The sequence below is a fragment of the Sphaerodactylus townsendi genome, linkage group LG07 (genome assembly GCF_021028975.2).
Source record: "Sphaerodactylus townsendi isolate TG3544 linkage group LG07, MPM_Stown_v2.3, whole genome shotgun sequence".
In the NCBI taxonomy this organism is placed as follows: Eukaryota; Metazoa; Chordata; class Lepidosauria; order Squamata; family Sphaerodactylidae; genus Sphaerodactylus; species Sphaerodactylus townsendi.
This window is the reverse complement of record NC_059431.1, coordinates 47,619,882-47,639,898: the sequence shown is the minus strand read 5'-3', so window position 1 is coordinate 47,639,898 and position 20,017 is coordinate 47,619,882. Positions and strand designations below refer to the sequence as shown.

The 20,017-nt window shown below is 41.2% G+C and overlaps 1 protein-coding gene across 1 annotated transcript in view; it reads left to right on the top strand.

Moving 5' to 3' along the window:
* The first annotated feature begins 1,742 nt into the window (after positions 1 to 1,742).
* ERAP1 (endoplasmic reticulum aminopeptidase 1) overlaps positions 1,743 to 20,017 on the top strand; it is a 35,830-nt gene continuing 17,555 nt past the window's right edge. The window contains exons 1-11 of the mRNA XM_048503395.1: positions 1,743 to 1,983; positions 5,003 to 5,553; positions 8,431 to 8,569; positions 9,643 to 9,777; positions 12,039 to 12,159; positions 12,945 to 13,099; positions 13,908 to 14,021; positions 16,422 to 16,553; positions 17,718 to 17,849; positions 17,968 to 18,048; positions 19,149 to 19,306. Of these exons, the coding sequence (XP_048359352.1) occupies positions 5,081 to 5,553; positions 8,431 to 8,569; positions 9,643 to 9,777; positions 12,039 to 12,159; positions 12,945 to 13,099; positions 13,908 to 14,021; positions 16,422 to 16,553; positions 17,718 to 17,849; positions 17,968 to 18,048; positions 19,149 to 19,306 (1,640 nt within the window). The 5' untranslated portion in view covers positions 1,743 to 1,983; positions 5,003 to 5,080. The remainder of the gene's footprint in view (positions 1,984 to 5,002; positions 5,554 to 8,430; positions 8,570 to 9,642; positions 9,778 to 12,038; positions 12,160 to 12,944; positions 13,100 to 13,907; positions 14,022 to 16,421; positions 16,554 to 17,717; positions 17,850 to 17,967; positions 18,049 to 19,148; positions 19,307 to 20,017) is intronic.

Below are 20,017 nucleotides of genomic sequence, written 5' to 3'. Positions count from 1 at the left end.
TTAGTTATAACAATATATTTGGTATTTTTATAGCCGCCAGTCAGTTGCTTAACTTAGAATCAAGTGCACGTTAAGAGAAAAGGAATACAAATGGTTTTCTTGTATTACTTCTGTTTTCTGCAGTTTTGTCACATGCAAGAATCAAAAAAGTGGGAAAACAGCCACCTCTTGTGGCAGCAAGATGAAAGTTTCTCGTAAGTAGCTTCTTAATATTTGAGAAACTAACATGCATGTCTGTTCCAAAAAGCAGCTTAGAATTATCTGAAGTGGAAATTATATGTTTTCGCATAGGCACTGCCAAAATCCCATCCCTGTACCTTAGCATCTTGGCACAGGAATTATCAACTTCTGAAGAGCTTTTTAAGAAATAGGAATCAATAAAGAAGTTATTAAATAATTGTGCTGTAGTAACATAACCTTCCAACTCCATAGTCAATATAAAGTTTCCAAGAAAATACAGGTTCTGTGTACTACCTGTTTTTCCAAACCCCGCCATTTCCCACATAAATCCAATGCAGGTATTAATTGTGAAGTTCAAGGATTCCATCCAACATAGCTTCAAAACAGGAAAATCCAGAAGGACCATAGTTGCCCTCACCAGACTGCCAAACACTTTAAGAATATCATATCTAGTACAAAAGCAGCAGATAATAACATTAAAATTAGGGCATCTATTCTGTAAACAGACCAGAAATGTTGAACATTCAAATATCATGGAGATACCATTTTTAAATTAAGGGAACTCTAGCCACCTTAAACAGTCCACTTCTCAATAACAATCAGCATGAAGACAGATCAGGGGTCCTGGAGACACCTTTGGAATTTTGTAACTGTTTGGTGGGTGCAAGCACAGAATGGCTGCCACCAAACGGTGGCTACAAGAGGCACAGCCAGCCACAGCTTACATTCAGTCACGTTATAAAGATCCCTGTGGTGGCTTCCAAAGCATTTTTTTTTTAAAAAATCTGCCCATTCAAATCTCCAACACCCATTCAGAACCCTTACTGAGCAAAAGCCATGCTGGGCCTCACCCACTTTTAAAAAAATTTGGTAGGCATTAGGAATGGTGTTGGTAGGTGCCCAGGTGCCCACGGGCACTATGTTGGAGATTCCTGTGATAGAGGTATGTTTATGGGTCTCTTGCAAATGCAATAAATGGCCTAGAGTCTCAGTGAGAAAGGTAGGCTATAAATTAACAAATAAGTGCCATGTGCTCTGAGAGTCCATGTATACAGCAGACAGTCCTTTTGTATTGTTTGTACAAACCAAACTATCTAAAGGAGAGGGCAGGCTGGGAAAACATGGTGTAATCATATAGGTAATCTGCAGTCAAACTGGCTCCCAAGCATAAGCTCACCATGTGCACCTTTGAGGTTATGTCCACATATCTTCCTTGCAGGCAGGCGGCTGACAGCAATAAAACAGATACCATACTTTGTACTGTTTAAAATTGCATTTTGCAGAGAAGACAGTTAGCATGGCTATGTCTCTTACATATAACTCGGTGTTGAAGCGTCTGAAGCTGCCATGCTAACATCAATAATCGTGTTCTGTGGGATAAAAATCTACCTCCCTTCCCCTTCCAAAACCCAAATCAGCAAAGCTGTAAGAGGAAATTGATGTTCTGCCAGCCCAACAGAAACACTGGAAAGATATGCTCTAGACCCACGTGCACAGGACAAGGTAAAACAGGTGCCTGCAACTATGAACGACTAGACGACGTCCATAAATCCGGTTTTGGAGACGCCTCGTTGCCCTCCAACAGGAATTGGACGGAAGCAGGCTGACCATGAAGTCGCTCACTCGGCCCACAGCGCTGCCAGCTCTGAAGGAAGACAGCGCTACCCAAGAAAGGTCTTCAGGGCTGTGGCAGACACCATCGCGGGACTTCCGCTCTCGGATCCCTCACTTTCTTTCGCTTTCACTCCCAAGGCGAACTGCAGAGTGCACAAGGCTGTGGCCTCAAGGGCCAGCTCTTAACAGGTAAGAGAGTTGCCTGCATTCAGCGTCTGTCCTGCTGCTGAGCTAGCGGAGGGGTGGGGGAGCTTTTTGGGGTGGGAAAAGAAACCAAGCTCGAAGCAGCCATCGAAAGGAGCTTCTGCTGTCCGTTTCGATTGCATGTTATTCACCGAGCTAAGCGTCCCACCACGCATGCTCAGGTTGACGCGCGGTGGGTGGGGGTCGGTTTAGAAATGCGCAGAAGCCAACCTGCGCATGCGTGGAGGGTTTCTTCACTTGGTGCGTGACGGCCCGTGGGTGGAAGAAAGGCCTTGACGAAACCCATTCGGGCTGGGTTTGCTCTACACTCCCACCCCGGATGGGTTTCGTGGCGGCCTTTCTTCGTTTCAAAGACCTCTTTCTCAGTCCCCGAAGGGCCTGAGCTTCCGCTTCTCCCTGCCCCGCTTCCTCACACTTAAGGAGTATAATCCATTGTGAGCTGCGAGCTTCTCAGGAATACGCCAATTAGGGGACTTTCCTGTCACATAAAGAGCGATATAAAATTGCGAAGTGTTTCCTATCAGCAAACATCGCAAGTTCAGTTTTCCTGCCTTCTGCTCCCAGAGTCCCTCCTTAGCGTCCTTGATGCAGTTTTCATCAGGGCCAGCGTTGGCAACACTGGCCTGGGACGGTTCAACCAAGTCATTCTCCCATGCTGCTCTTGCGGTCTCCAGGATGGGTGTTGCCAGCTCCCAGGTGGGGTCTGAAGATCTCCTGGAATTACTGATCTCCAGCCAACAGATCAGTCCTAGAGAAAATGGCAGCTTTGAAGGGCGAACCCAATGGCATTAGACCCTTCAGAGTTCCCATTCCTGCCCAATACCAGTCCTCCCTAATCTCTGCCCCAAAAATCTCCAGGAGTTTCCCAACCCAGAGTTGGCAACCTAAGCCAATAGAGACAACCCCAGGATATCTGGTGGTGGCGGAGGCTTTTGTTGGGGGAGGGTCACACAAGTCATGCCGTTGCTCCCTTTCAGTTTGACACCTTTCACTGATTTGGTAGTGAGTGGAGCCAGTCCCTGCAAGTTTCAGTTCAGGAAGCTCTGCCAGCTCTGCTGTCTGAGGTCTTTTTAACTGGGCCTTTTCTGTGGGACCACTCTTATACTTGCCACTGAGTGCCCATTTTCAAACAATCTGTCCCTGAAGCACTCAAAGAGTCTCTTGATTCAAACATGCCGGGTGAGTTCATGCACAGCCCAGGTCATTCTGTCTGGCATTTTAAACAGGAAAACCAGTAGATCCGGCACAGATTCCCTATGCAACTGGGTTGCTAAACTGATGAGAAATATGCACCTCACTGGACCTTTTACATCAAAACCTGTAATCCTCCAGCCATACGTGTAACAGCAGAGACATAGTCTGGAGCACATGGCTGTTATAAAATCTCCACTGCCATCCCTCAATCAACAGGAACTTGTTATGGAAAAAGATAGCAGAAAGGTTTTGCCTGTTCTTGGGATTGGGCAGTTGATGTACATGGAAGTTGGGATTGAGCAACGGTTGTACATGGAAGTGAGACTCAAGCTTGTGGATTTCCCACCTGGCAAATCATTTAAAGTATTTATAAGATTCTTCCTTTATTAAAAAAAATGCTTCAGGCATTTATTAAAAAAAATGCTTCAGGCATCTTAACTACTGTTAAAAGGAACCAAAGTTCATCTTTGACTAATGTTCCTTATGCAGTCATCTTTGTGTATGTGTGTGGTGGTTCAAGGTCTATATGTCTACATTTCAGTTGTCATTGGAAGTTACAAAAATGATGGGAAAAGATGCACAAGCCCAAGCTTATGTCTGGGTCCCACTGGGTTACTCACCTTTATACTAGATCAGTTCAGTGGTTGACCGAGAAGCTGCATCTGGTGGATTTTCCCTTCCTTTTGGAAAACGTACATGGCAGACCTATGACAATTTTTAAGTTACTCTTTCCAGTAGTTTTTCCCAAAGCGGGCCTGGATCCAGATGCTATTCTGGACTTTTTACTTGGTCCAGTAGATAATGCAATCACATCTGTCACAGTCAAACCAGTCCCAATACTGGCATTCCTATTTTGCTGGAATTGTTGGCCTCCATCCACTTGACCACAGTTTGCATGCACTTGTTCAGTAGAGAAAGGGCAACTTACTCAATAGAATCTGGAATTGGGTGTTGTCAGCACATTGATGTCATCAGCCCCCAAAGGCTGAAGATGATCTCAGCAGCTTGATATTGATATTAAACAACTCTGGCAAAAGTGCTAACTTATGTAACTGTTAGGTCTCGAACCTTGAAGCAATAAACGGACTCTGTATTGTTGATCAGCAGCGTTTACAGATTGGCATCGAAGCACCCAACCTGACAAAGCCAATTCTGGCGAACCTCTATTCCAATGTTAGTCCCCCTTCCCATTTTTCCAAGAAATTTGAGAATTTGTTAGTTTGGAGCTGAGGCGCCCCAAGGTTAGTTCTCATGAGACCAAAGTGTCAGGGGAAAGCCTAGTGACCCACTCTGTGTGTGAAGCTATAAAGTAAAGATCAAGGAAAGAATACCCCAGAATGGCAGTGGTAACATATAGCAGGCTGGTTACATATATCTTGTAGCAATCACATTGAGTTAGGAATGCATCTCAATCACCTAGATACATTCTCCCAGACAGTAACCTTAAAAAGTATGTGGGGCATAATTTTAACTGTAGCCATGGACCTGGGGAAGAGAGTTTACTTTCTCCACATGTCTGTTTCATGCAGACATCCCTCTCTCCTAAGCTGTTATCCACTTTGGTACAGGGGAAAAGTTTCCATGTCTCTTTTCCTTAATGGGGGTCAGTAGTAGCTTGAGGGGAACAGTTAGACTCCTTCCATACTGCTGTGGCCCAAATCCAAACTGGAAATTCCCTGTGACTACTTTCATAAGTTAAAGATGTGTCTAGAGATTCAACCACAGAAACCAATGAGAATATAAATGAAGCATCAATGAGGAAAAACAATAATTATATATGTATTGATTCAATTTAACTTTTTTGTTCTAGATTTATATTGAAGGATACCATAACCATCTGAATAGTCTGTCATTCTGCTGTTTTTGAGGTCGGACCTTTGCTTTGAAGATGATGAGAATATTGTTAGGTATTTTGAATCTTGTTATTCTATTGAGCTGTGATCACCATAGTGAGACAAGCTATTCAAGCAAACCATTTCCTTGGAATAAAATGAGGCTTCCTAAGCATGTTGTTCCAGTTCATTATGACCTTCTTATTCACCCAAATCTGACCACTCTTACTTTTACTGGATTTGCCAAAATAGAAATAACAGTGATTCAGCAAACTAGTTCAATTATCCTGCACAGCAAATATCTCCACATCTCTAAAGCTACCATTCAAGGAGACATGGGAGGCATTCATGCTGAGCAAGGAGTGACCGTTTCAGAATATCCACCATTTGAACAGATTGCTCTTCTTACTGAGGAACCACTGCAAGTTGGAAACACCTATTTTATTATTATTGAATATTCTGCTAATTTGTCAGACAATTTCCATGGCTTCTATAAAAGTACATACAGAACTCCAGAAGGACAAGAAAGGTATGTGTTCTTTCAGGCTAGCATTTGTTTGGCTGGGATAGGCTGGATCTTGAGCTGTTGTTGCTAACTATTATTTCCATTTAAGTTTGAATGCGTCTTATTTCATATTTATCATGAACTTCTAAATTATTTAACAATAGATCAAGAGAAAGCTTTCACACTCACTTTTTGTGTTTGAAGAAACTTTCATAAATGATTCCATAAATATTTTAGGTTTTTTTCAGCTTGTGATCCTAGTACAAGTACAACAAGGGAAACACCCTATTTTAATCAGAAGAAAGAAATGGGGCTACTTAGTTTCAAAGATTGATGGATTCTTTCCTTCTTTTCAGGAACAGATTCTGCTTTAAAGATATGCATTTGTTGGCTGTTAAAAACATAATATCTAGGATATGTGTCCTCTTCTATATTAGAAAGGTCTGATGTAGTAGTCCTAGGAGCACAAACCTAAAACTTGTGGGTTGCTTTAGTAGCCACTGAGCAGATGCTGGAAATGCAGAAATCTATATAAGTGCTTATTGTAAATGTTCCATCCCTCCCGCCTTGTTCTCCCAGTACTGTCTAATCTTGTATTTGTTAACACAACTTGGATGGCTTGGTTTGCTTTATCTTTTCTAATTAATAATGCAGTTTTAAGTACAGTTACACCCTTTTAAGCCTGCTGACTTCAGTTGACTTTGAAGTACTAGATGGTGGAACTGTTAGTATGACAACCTTTGAAATTAAGGTTGTATTTATGTAGTTATCCCAAGTAGCAGAATTTGGCCTTGTGCCTATGTACTTATGGGGGCTTGGTGTTCTTTTCTTCAGTAGCACAGTGTTAGGAAATGGCTTCCCCATTACAGTGGAAGAACAAAACATCAGTCCTTCCCGCGCTCAATGTAGAATACTAATGCTCATAAAAACCTAAGGCATATACAACATCAAAAGCAACTCTTTGTTTCCAAGCCTTTGCCTATAACGTTTTATGGTTCTTTTACCAAAACACAAGAATTAGGGATGAAGAGAATAATTGAAAAGTATCAGAATGAGTCCAGTGTTCAGTAACTAATTTTGAAGCAGTTTTTCCAGTTGTAAATGCTAGAAAAGGTAGCTCATGCCACCAAATGTTGCATTCAGATGACAAGTTAGGCTGATGTTGAGCCAGCATTGTGCATGAATCTCGCTTAATGCCAATCTCATGCATGTACCTGAACCCTGCTTGTTTCTCTCACACAGAGCACAGGAAATCCTGGTTCAGAGTTCTAGTTACCTGTAACTTACAATGAAGACACCTGGGTTAATTGAAGCTAGTTTTCTCCCACAGGCTGTAATTCTAAACCAGGGTTTCATCCAGGCTTAGAATCCAGACTTGTCCAGTTAAAGCTAAATCCAGCTGACTCAAGCACTAGCCTTTGTAACACAAAAAGTAACCGGGAGCAGGCTGAACGAGATAGGCATACAAGTCTGTAGTAGTGGATTCAGGTACCATCTTGGCTTAATTTTATGTCTGAATGGAGCCTCAACTGTTTTCACTGTTGGTATTGTTTCTGATTTGTCCCTGATTGTGAGCATCTCCTCTGCCAGCCACCCCTGCAGGGTTGGCCACCCTGGCCTCACAGGAGCTTATCTACCCGTCTGGCACACCATGTGAATTAAGTGGGGATCAGTGCACACAGTTCAACACAATAGAAATTACACTGAAGAAGGTTTGCAGCAATTGCTGTCTACTTTCAGATGAAGCCTTTGTTATAAGTATAGTACATACTGAAATCCATAAACAATACAGCAGTACCAGAAGGTATCTGACATACGAATGGCATATGAACTTTGTACGAATGGCAGTAATTTGAACTACAAAACATTTTGCAGCAGCCAGAGTTTTCAGTACAGACTGCAGTCCCTGGCAGTTTCAAATCATTGCCGTTCATACCAACGATTGTATATTTTGGAAACACAGACATGGAATTGATGTTCCACTAGCCTTGAAGCTTGTACGAGATAGTACACATCAAGGTTCCTGTTAGCTTAGTGGACTTTTATTGTATTACAACAGGATCTTTGCTTTGTATTACACAGGATTTTTATCAGTGTTATTAGGGTTTGTATTTCACATACCTTGTGGTACTGTTGTATTGTTTCTGGATTTGGACACCTGTTATACTTATAACAAAGATTTCATCTTATAGTAGATAGCAATTGCTGCGAGCCTTCTTCAGTGTAACTTCTATTGTGTTGTACCCTTCTGGCACAAATGGGACAATGCACAGGTTTCTATTCATAAGCTCTTTAGTTTTGTCAGATAGTTAACAGCATTCCTGCAAACTTGAGCCCCTGCACCACACCAACCTCCGTCTTGCTCTGCCTCCCTTTTATCTCTCAGGAGATTCTCTCCCTCCTGGGAGCTCTTTGCTCCAGCCTCCTAGTGTCTTGCCCTGCTGGCCTGAGACTGGCTCTTCAACCTTCCTGGCCTTCCTCCTTGATTGCAATCTGGCTGGGGCTGTACCGGCCTCACTTGCTTTCTAAGGCTGCTGAACACTGCTGATTGTAACGGTTAGGGCTGTGCTGTCTCCACCCTATCCCCTGGAACTGCTGTGGCTTGCTCTTGTTGCTCCAGCTCTCCTGCCATGACTCTGCTGTTTCTTCTTGCCGCTTGCTTCCTGGAGGTCTCTGCTCCTTGTGGTACATCTGGGGTGGGGCTGTCAGTTGTGGGGTGCTCCAGGGTTCTTTGGTGGGTATTTGTGACAAGGGATGGATGGGTGGAACAGGCAGCCTGGTGCTGGGAGACATCTCCATCTTCAGACACTGCTGAATGTATATAAGCAATTCATTATGTGATTTATAGTGTGTGTGTGTAATGTCTCCATCAAAAAATCATTTTCTTTTTCTGAATTCTAGGTTGCTTGCATTAACACAGTTTGAACCAACAACTGCACGAATGGCCTTTCCTTGCTTTGATGAACCTGCATTCAAAGCTAGATTTTCTGTTAAGATCAGAAGAGAACCAAAACATCATGCATTATCTAACATGCCTTTAGTATGTATTGACTTCTGATTTCTTAGTTCAGGAAAAGAGGACAGAACAGGGAAAATGTAAAGATCAATTTAAAAGCCCACCAAGTTAAACTGCACACAGTGTGCTTGTTACTCATTTTTGGTATTAACATAAGAAATGAAATTAAATTAAAATGAAACATCAAAACACCCGTATTAATTTGATGAAAGCTGCCAAAAGCTGTAAGTTGTATTACAAGTAGGGAGCAACCAGCTTCACCTATAGAAATTCCCAGTCTTGTTGAGCCTGTAAGCGCTTTTGGATTTCTGAAGAAGGTTAGAGGGTGCCCCCACAAAATGGCTACCATGTGTAATGGGACCAGCTTTTTGCTTTAGGGGACAGATGGTACTTGTTTCAACGTCAAAGAAAGTGAGAGATTTCAAATTCTAGAGGCATACGAAAATCTGTATGTGGCCAAATCAAGCTACATGGCTATGATGCACCTGTCTGGGAAGAGTTTTGTTCTTTGCTAGTCAGGCAACCCAATGTTCCCTATTTTTTCCTATTCAAGATATTTTAGATTTTATCTCCAAGACTTCAGAAGCAAGTAGTTACCAGGAAAAACCAGTAGCACCATATTAGGGATTACTGTCCGAGTATAGTGTTGTTAACCTGTAGCAAGTATTCGGTATCCACAACTTGGATCCTGCCTAAATTTCCACAGGCATAAGGTGGATGATTTCCATTGATTCCTCTCCCCACCCCATGATTCCTATCTAAGCTATTTTGGAGGTTCTCATTCCCCAAGAGTAGCATTTTAGAGGACATTTTGGACTGCTACAGGTCCAACAGCAAAAATCACCTCCCTTCCCTTTGCCTGTAGAAATTCTACTCAGGATCCAAGGCATAGGTTTTGTCATGGGCTGGCTGCCCAGGAAGCCAAGGAGGTAGGCTGTGAACAAGGACGGAGGACTGGCCATGGCAAGTGTGGAACTGCTAAAGGTGGTAAATAGCACATAGTCCCTAGCTAGGAAGCTGTAAAACATAATTTGTATGTATGTAGTACATTCAGTTGGAAGTTATGATATGATGTAATCAAGTTTGCTTTAATTTAGGTGAGATCGGTAAACGTAATGGAAGGGCTCCTTGAAGACCAGTTTGAGATTAGCGTAAAGATGAGCACGTATTTGGTAGCCTTCATAGTTTCAGATTTCAAATCAATTACAAAGTTAACCTCTCGTGGAATTAAGGTATTCTTCTTATATCACTGAAATGTTGAATATTTATACTAATAATACATATTGTAATATTTTATAATTTTTTTTTAAAATAGTATAAGTTCAAGACCATAAATGACATTAACAGCATTATAATGTTTCAGATATTTCTGCAGTAGTTGCCCTTTGGGGGAGGGCAGGGTATAAATCGGGGTATAAATCAAATAAATGAAATGAATAAATGAAAGCTTTATTACCATGTTAAATGAGCAAAGTGAGAGATGAGTGCAGCCCCACAAGGGCCAGGTATTGGGACTGCATTGTTCTTAGTCTGACCCAGGTCAAATCCCCTCTACCGTCTTAGCCAGGTTTCAGAACACAAACTAACCAGGTTTGAGGGACGACCTCCCCATTGCTTGCGTGGCAGATTCCATTTCTGGCGCTCGTTCTCCCTGTTAATCCGCGTTCCGGCAGGACCTGGTTGCAAGTGGCATAAACCCCATTAACACGGTTCAGAGCTCATCCGAGGGGAGGGATGAGGGTTGAAACTCTGACTCGTTTCCCGCCCTGGAGTGTGACGTGGAATTCAGGCAACCAGTCAGCGCTGCGATGCGTGCTCGGCCTTTCCTTCGTTTCATTTCCGCTTTTGCGATCGGCCAGCAGAAAGGGATGCAGATGTTAAACAGTCAAACGTGTAACTTTGAATCGTTAATGGTTTACACAGGTAACGATTAACTGTTTGCACAGTTAAACGTTAAACTTTTACACGTTGGGTTTTTTATCACGCCCCTACAATGTACATTTCCGCAGTGGAAAAAGGTCCCGCCCCATCAAGGCATGCCAGCCAATCAGGGATGACCGGTGAAGCGAGCTCGCCTGGTAGTGGGGATTGCTAAGAGTTCTGCAACCGGGTGTGTCTGCTGTGTGCTCACTGGATGGGGAGGGAGAAACTCCAATGAAGAGGATACGGTTTCACAACAAACAGGTTTGGATCTGCGTGCAAATTTCAAGTGGGGATTCGACCCCAGATATAAACATTCTTTAACTGGAAGTGACTCATCACCTGTGGGGCTACAGTCATTCTATCTCGAGAGCTGGAATATAAAGTGTAGTGATGGTTAGAACTGCAGTTGTAGAGGAGGAGTGAGACAGGCAGGTCTATCAAAAGCTTGTTCTTCTCTAGGGAAACTAATCTGGGCAGTTGTTGTGAAGTTGTCAGAGTAGTGATGCCAACCTCAACGTGGTGCCTGGAGATCTCCCAGTATTCCAACTGACAACAGTGATTAGTTTCCTTAGAGAAAGTGGCTGCTGTGGAGAGTGGTCTCTATGGTATTATACTCCACCGAGGTCCCTCCCCTCCCCAAACCCTGCCCCCTCTAAGTGCCATCTCCAAAATCTCCAGCAATTTCCCCACAGCAATGCTGGAGGGAATAGCAGTCTTGCCCCATCTTGAAGGAGCTGAATTGCTTTACTCTGACCTCTCCCATGGCAGTATCTATGAGAAGAGAAACTTAACTGAACACTCTGGATAATCAAGGGCCAGAAAACAGCTTTTACTTCCAACAAAGCTTTTAAAGCAGTAAGTCAACTTATGAGCTGTAAAGATTTTATAGAATTGTTTATATTTGTTGGTAAAATAGTGTTTTAGTTTCAGAACTTTTGCAAGAAAAGCTGTTTTTCTACAGGTTGAAGTGATCAAGACAGAAGAATTGATAATCCAAAAAAATGGATAAAAAAATTAGTAAGGGGCACACATTTCTGGAAAGAATTATTGAGAACCCAGTTGTTGAACTAGTTGAAACCTGAACCTTGTTACAGATGGGGACAGTCTCTCATCTTCTGATCACAGATCAGTCTACCTTTACTAGCAGAAGTTTCAGTTTAGCATTTCATCAGTTTTGTTAAACAGGTTGCATGTGAGAAGTAGTAACTGTCCCAAGGTCATGGGGTTGTTGTGTGTCTGAGTGTGGTTTTGAATCTGCACCAATTCCCACATTTTATCTGATATTCAGTGTTACTTATAGGAAGCAGCATATTTTCGGTGGAGCAGGAAAGTATATAAATCTTTGTAGTGCCATTATATCCTTTTTGTTAGTACAAACAGGTACTTACTTTGAATGGTTCAGGACTCTACCAAAATTTTCAAAAGAATTTGACCACATATGGATAGTAGGGATAACTAAATAAAATAAAAGGCATACCATTTAAGCCTTTCTCTCATTTTAAGAGTAAGAGCAAGTTTTTAGTCGTAATTAAGGTGGCATTCAGAATTCATTCATGCTTGTGTTTTTCAGGTTTCAGTGTATACTGTACCACACAAGATCAAGCAAGCATACCATGCCTTAGATTCAGCAGTAAAGCTACTAGACTTCTATGAGGGATATTTTCAAATTCCCTATCCTTTGCCTAAACAAGGTATTGTTGTGTTTCTTGTTAGAATTATAGAAATGCAATCCAAAGGAGCGGGGGATGAAGCCTTGGAAGTGGCGTGGGGTTGCACCGACGTTGGTGCCCAATTCGCTGGTATGAGGGGCAAATACTCCAGCAAAGGGCAGTTATGCTGCTGGCAGGGTGCTGTTCTACTGTGTGGTGCCTGAACTTGAAAGCTGCATCTCACGTTGGAGCCCTTTGCTGCAGGAGCCCACACTGGTGTGGATAAGGGTATTCTGGGGGCCTTCCTCAGGATGGAGCCGACTTTAGTCAGCTTCCAGTGCTCGAGCCTGGAAAGACCTCCTTTTCTGGGCTCAGACTTATACCACCAAAAAGAGTGATATAAGCCATTGCCCTTTATGGGAGCAGCCAATGTGTTTTCCCTTTCCTTTTTTGGCAACTGAACTGTCATGGATCTACCACCCTCCCCTTACCCCTCTTTGGACTGAGCTGCCTACCACCTTTCTTCTGAGGAGCTCAGGGCCGTGTATATGTCGCCTATTTCTATCCTTTGAGGTAAGATGTACTGAAGAATGCCTGGCCATGGTTGATCCAGTAGGCCTCATAGCAGTGAGGAATATGCAAGTCCAAGTTTGGTACCAACTACCACCGTGCGTCTTTTTAATGTAATGTTAATCACTTTAGTACTGTAAATCAGGCTGAAGAAATTTGTTGGGACTCATTGTCAGAATAAAAAGTGCAGGTTTGTGTGTGCACTGATGAATTAAGTGGTGTGAGAGGATAACATTTTCAAAATTATTTATTTGCAGACTTAGCTGCTATTCCTGATTTTCAGTCTGGAGCAATGGAGAATTGGGGATTGACTACATACAGGGAAACTGCCTTGATATATGATCCTGAAAAATCATCAGCATCTTCTAAACTTATGATTACTATGATTGTAGCTCATGAACTTGCTCACCAGGTAAGTTACACCTGAGTTTTGTAATGTGAAAGTGAGAGTTACATCTTTTATTGTCTCAATGGCTGAAGTTGGAGGGATGTAACATATTCAATGTAGGATTACATTTCTGAAGTTGGTATGTAAATTATTAAAAGCCAGTATTTAAGGATCTTTGTCTCATGATATATGCCGTAGCTACCAATCGAATCTTCATCATAGTAGTTATTATTTCACCAGGTTATATGTTAATTTGAGCAAGTCATGCATCCTGTTTCCTACTGATTTTTTGCAATTTTTAAAATACATAGATCACTATAGGTAGTTGTTGTATACCATTATTAAGAAATGGGAGAGAAGCAGATAGACACTGCTGAGGATTAGCTGAAGCAGTTTGAAGATGTAGAATCTTTCTCTAGGGATCTGATGTAGGGTAGCTAATGCTGGTGCAAACTAGTTCTATCAGCAGCTCACAACTATTGGAGGTGCAGCTTCACTCAGCAACAGGCACTGAGGCAAGCCTGTCTAAGGAGACTCTTAATTGTTGGCACAGGAGGTAACATCCCATTCCTGAGTGCACCTCACAAAATAAGTTGATTGGGCAAGGAGACTGAGTGCTCCTACACCCATCTGCTATATGCATGACTTTTCACGTTGATTGTTACTACTGGAATGTTAATGCATGACTTTTCACGTTGATTGTTACTGCTGGCAAAAGGACCTGAGGAATAATTAAAATTTCTTCTGCTCAATATGCAAATTAAAACCATAACAAAAGTTACAATCATGAACATTTGGGTTAGATCTAGTTATGAGATGATCTTTCTTACAGTGGTTTGGAAACCTGGTCACCATGGAATGGTGGAATGATCTTTGGCTGAATGAGGGATTTGCAAAGTTTATGGAGTATGTATCAGTAAATATCACACATCCGGATCTGGGAGTTGTAAGTATTAAGCTTCCCTGTTTATTTCTTTTAAGTTACTTCTTTAAATAGATAAAATCTGTTATTAATAGTAATAGTGCTGATTTATGTATAGCCATTGATGAACATTACTAAATTGGAAGAGACCAATAAGTCCAGTTCCTGTTGCAAGTTAAGTCCATCTAATACAACCCACATTCTATTCTGTGCCAGAAGCAGAAAAATTGTACAACAGAAGATACTTAAATAGTGTGTGTGTGTGGGGGGGGGGCATTTGTGTTAGTCTGCTAAATTACACAGGAATCTGGAAAATGAACAAAAAAATGTGCAGCATGAGCTTTGGTGAGCCAGATTTCACTTCCTCAGAAGCATTTATACCCTATATACTCGTGTATAAGTTGACCCTCATATAAGTCGAGGCACCTAGTTTTACCACAAAAAACGGAGAAAACTTATTGACTCTTGTATAAGTCTAGGGTGGGAAATGCAGCAGCTACTGGTAAATTTCAAAAATAAAAATAGATACCAATAAAATGTTTTTAAATGTACAAATCCCTTCATGGCCTCTGCTCTTATACTTTGCCACAACAATTTTACTCATGCCATCAGGGGCTTCTGCAGATGCCAAATTGCAGTGGGCAAAATTAACTCTGTTGTAGCTCCTGATTTATGGAATAGCCTGCATAAGGAGATAAGAAAGGCTCCCACTCTCCGGCCTTTCCACAAATGATACAAAACTGAATTATTCAAGAGGGCTTATTCATGCAGCTAATTGGGCTGCACTGTACAAAATGGTTCACAGACTTTCTTAGGTAAATGATTAGGGACTGTGGCCCATACGGTTTGTATATAGTTTATTGTAAGTAGGATTTGTTACGTAATTTCTGTAGTGTTTAGTGTGGCATGTTAATACTCATGCTATATATAAGAAAAGGGGGGGTGCAACAGTCAATATTAATAATAATAGAACTACCACTACTGTTGCACTCTGGCTATAACTAATATTTCAAATACGTATATTTATGAGTTTATATACATGAGTTTATATCATTGTTCATATTTTTTACATATTTCATTGGTTGTAAATACACTCATTTCTTGTCAACTACATCCAACCGGTAAGTTCAACTTATTTTTAACAATTATAACAAATAAATTCAGGGTCATCCGTATTAATTCAGGTAGGTATTTAGTTCATACTCTCCCATCAATTCAGCATCCTTAAGGTAAGTCTGTATGTATTAAATGATAAGTCCAAAATTGTACACAGACTGAAGTCCAAATTCTTTTAAACACTTTTAAACACAAGGAGGAAAACGCATTGCGCCTAATCTGCGTTTTTCGATGGCTTCATCAGCCTCACACGTTGTAGATGTAATTATATTGGCTTCATATGGGTACTCTGTAAAGGTAAATTCAAATAACATTCAAATAAATCTATCATTATTATAATATATAATATTCACACCATGAGTTTTCAACAATGTTCCATACATATGCAACTCACTTTCTCTCAAACTGAGTTGAAATATCCCATCATAACATGTTATAGAGACCTAATTGTTATCTATATGCTCTTTTATAAATTTCTACTAAATGAGAACACCTGTGCTTCAGGAGGAATCTTTTACTCTTATAGGTGACACGAGTAATACTCATGCTATGCCTTGGTTCTGGTGATTCCAGACTTCTAAAATCCTAATGCACTGATTATTGAATGACCCATTTTGACTCACTGTGTGTAATCCATCTCGAGCTCCTGTGAGTAAGTCAGGCTATAAATAACATGAATAAATGTCATAAAATGGATGACATGAGGGGTCTCCCAGCCCAGCTTGCTGTCACATGTGTGAGAAGGGGGCCCAACTTTTGAGTCTGCTTGTTCTGTTACCACTTTATCCAGGATGCATGGACTGATCACAAGACAAGCAGAAACCCTTCCTACCTCCACTGTTCCTTCTTACAAAACCAGTGTAGGAGGGAAGGCTGAATCTCCTGCATCATGCTGCTGTGCAAATTCAAGTCCCACAGTGCTTTTGTGGGTCTGTCACTGTCACATGAATGACTGCAGGTTGGGTTGGGGGGACCCCTAGCTTACATCATCTGTCTTGTGAAATTAGGCCCTTACATGCAGCCTGATGAGCGCATTCAGATGGGACTAATGTTGTCTTTATGATCCACTGTATCCATTCCTGACTGTTTCCCCCCAATTGTTTAATAGCTGTTGGGGAAGTGAAGAGAAATTTTGTTTTGGAAGCATTAAATAACTCTTTCCCAAATCTGAAGCCCCATCCTAATCAACTGTACCCCCATAGTTGTAAGATCTCATGGTTTCATTCTCTTGAGCTCCTGGTATGTAATTTAAAAGTGAATTTCAAAATCTTTGAACAAAATGTTTCTCACTTGTTTTTCTCCTATTAGGAAAATTATGTTTTAGACAGGTATTTTAATGCCATGGAAGTGGATGCATTGAATTCTTCACATCCTATATCTACTGCTGTTGAAGATCCAGCTCAGATTCTAGAAATGTTTGATGGGGTTTCCTATGATAAGGTAAAATTAGAAACTCTTATTGACTGGAGCATATCTGCATTTTATCTGTTCCAACCTGGAAGAGAAATATTCTGTTATTGTTTAGGTTTAATCTGACAACTTAAATCAGAAGATAGTAAAAATGTTTTCTGATGGTGATTTGTATTTGCAAAGAACAGCAACATATCTAATTTACCACATACAGAAATATGATGCACATTTATCATAAAATTTTAAACAAATGCCATTGTTCTGTGATACTCTATTTAGGGGAAGAAATTCTGTAGCAGCAGTGCCACTGAAATTTTACTTTGATTCCCAAAATCATACTTGCATGCATGACATGTGATACCATTATCAAACTCAGATTTTTGTAGAATTTCAAGCTTGAATCATGTAGCAGTGCATGAAGCTGAACTACCTAAATAGCAACTTTCTTTCTTCCTACCTCCCACTGGAATCTTTTAGGCCTGCTAGAGTTGTACCTCAGTAGGTAAGCAAACTCCAGGAAAACAGTGGAAGGCAAAGTCAAGGGCTGAGTGAGAGGTGGCAAAAATTGCTGCCCTCTTTAAGAAGGAAAGGGTGTTAAGATACACCTTTTCACTATAGTTTTCCTTCTCAAACGTCATGATGCTGCTGATGGTTTTTCTTAGAGTATCTGTTTTTTTCATGAACTTGGGCACACACTGGCACTATTAACGTTAGTTGGGGGATCTCTCTTCCTCTCCTCATTTCTCCCTTCTCACATGGCTTGATAATGAAAGATTTTTGTATTCATGGTGGACCCTAGTTTGTAATAATGACTAATCCACATGCTGCTGTTTGCATTCTTTGTTCCAAATAAGTATTTCATCAGAATTTGGAATCCAGGCCTGATATAAGAAGACAAACCATATTTGGTGGTTTGGATATAATGATAAAACTATGATAAACTAAGACTGGTGAATCTGAAAGTTACATACTGATGGAAATGAGGAAAATAGGAAGAAGAGGAATCACACTTTTTAAACCATACTAATTTGCACAGACAAATCTGAAATGAAAACCAGTGCCAACAGAGGAGAAAGCACACAAGGATATAGGAGCACCCTAATCCAGAGACAGGGACATTAGATATACATTTATGATTAGTCAGACACTTAATAAGCAAATGTAGGCTGCATTTCTTCATTCCTTTCTTTTCAGGGATCTTGCATTCTCAATATGCTAAGGGACTATCTTGGCTCAAAGGTGTTTGAAGTTGGTATTGTAAAATATTTGCAACGATTTAGCTATCAAAATACACGAAGTGAAGATCTGTGGAATAGCCTGTCTGAAGTAAGTATTTAATAATATTTTCACAAAAATACTATATTTTTAAAGAGAATTGCTGGCTGATTGTTTAAGCAATATTGCCCTCTCATGTTATAACGTAGATAACAATATTTTTTTTTAGATATGTCCTGCAGGTGGCACTGATGAAAGTCAAGTGGAAGATGGTGTTTGTACCAGAAGCCAGGAGACAACCTCTGCTTCAGTGAGCATATGTATATATGTATATGTATATATATTCCTAATCAGAAACCTGAACATACTCTTTCTCTCAGGGGTGAGAATTCAGTTTCACTAGGTAAAGTTCTATAGGACTGGCTTATGATCCATTATGATCCAATTTCTCAGTATCAAATTTCTGCAAGGTAACATGGACAAAAGTATGTCAGCACAAGAACTGCAGCAGTGCATACATCAATATGTGTATTCCAGTAATGCAGAAGATTGTGGGACACATGTCTTGGATCATATGCTGTAGCCACTTCCCTCAGCTACGTGGACCTTAGTGTTGCAGGCTGTTTCCCTTGGTCATTTTGCAGTATGTAGGTCACCTAAGGGTTCCTTGACTGCCTCATATTTTAAACCAAGGGGATTGCATCTTTCCCATTTAAAGTAAATAAGATTTTTAAATTATTACTATAAAAAGTAATTGTTTCATCAACCAGAAGGGAAACTGCAATCAAGAAATCAGAATGAGACTAAACTAGGAAGGGCAGCCATGAAGAAGATAGAAAAGATTTTTAAGTATAAGGATATGTCACTGTCAACCAACACCAAGTTAACTGATACCATAGTATTTCCTTTCACTGTGTATGGGTGTGAAAGCTGGACAATGAAGAAAACTGACAGGAAATAGATTTCTTCAAAAAGTGGTATTAGAAGAGAGTGTCACAGATACTGTGAACTTCCCACCCCCTGCCCCAAATAAGTCTGTTCTAGATCAGATTAAACCTTCTGTCCCTAGTACCAAAAATGACTAAACTGAGGGCCTCGTACTTTGACAACATAATGAGAAGACAAGAGCCACTTGAAAAGACAGTAATCCTAGGGAAGCTTGAAGGCAGAAAAAAAGGAAGAGCCAATCTGAGATAGATGAATTCAATCTAGGAAGCCATGGCCCTCAGTTTGCGAGATCTGAGCATTTTGGAGGACACTAATTCATAGGGTTGTCATGAGTTGGAAGCAGCTTAATGGCAACACACACACTATAAAAAGTCATTAAGAATGACAAAAGTTGCAGCATCCCAAACCAGTATGTATATATTCCAGCCTCTTTTTTAAAAAAATTCTTTCTGTAATTTATAGCACTGGACCAAGGGTGAACTCGACAGTGTGAAGACAATGATGAACACCTGGATCCTGCAAAAAGGATTCCCATTAGTAACTGTGACAGTGAGAAGGAAAAACATCCTTCTCCAACAAGAACACTACATAAAGGGCTCTCATCTTTCTCCACCAACAGGGTAATGACTAAAGAGCAAACAAGGCTCATATTTTAATACTCTAGAGGCAACAATGGTTTATAACAATTTGGAACAATGGTTTATAGGAGTAAAGTTACTGTGTAAATTCCATCCTAATTTATTGGTAGTAATAATACACAAAACTTGAAACAAAGAACAAACATTATTCTCTACCACCATAGAGCTAATTCATATGCAGTAGAGTCTCGGGCAGTAGGGGGGATCTCAAGGCCCAGGCACCACTTCTGGGGGACACATTTTGTAACTGTGCCCTGCCCTCCCCCCTGCAACTGTGCCCTGGTTGGGAACTCTCCATTTGGGAGCACAGTTGAAGGCCAGTGAGGGGGACTTGCCCTGTTAGCAAACTCCATGGGGAGATTGCAAATGGGACCTGCCAGGCTCGCCCCACCCCCATCTCCATATGGAGGTCGACATGCCACACCTAATCTCCATGTGGAGAAGGGAGCACAGCAACGGCCCATATGTGCCTGACTGAGGCCAGGCTTGGATCCAGCTCTAAGCCTGAAGCCTAGAGTTGGATTCAAGTCTGGCCACAGACAGGCTTGAACAAGTCCTGTTCTTCCCCTCCTCATGTGGAGGTTGGGCCAGCCCCACACCCAACCTCCATGTGGAGAGGGGGGCAGGCCGAGCCAACTAACTCCTTTCACAGTCTCCACATGGAGATTGTGGACAGGGTGAGCCCTGCTCACT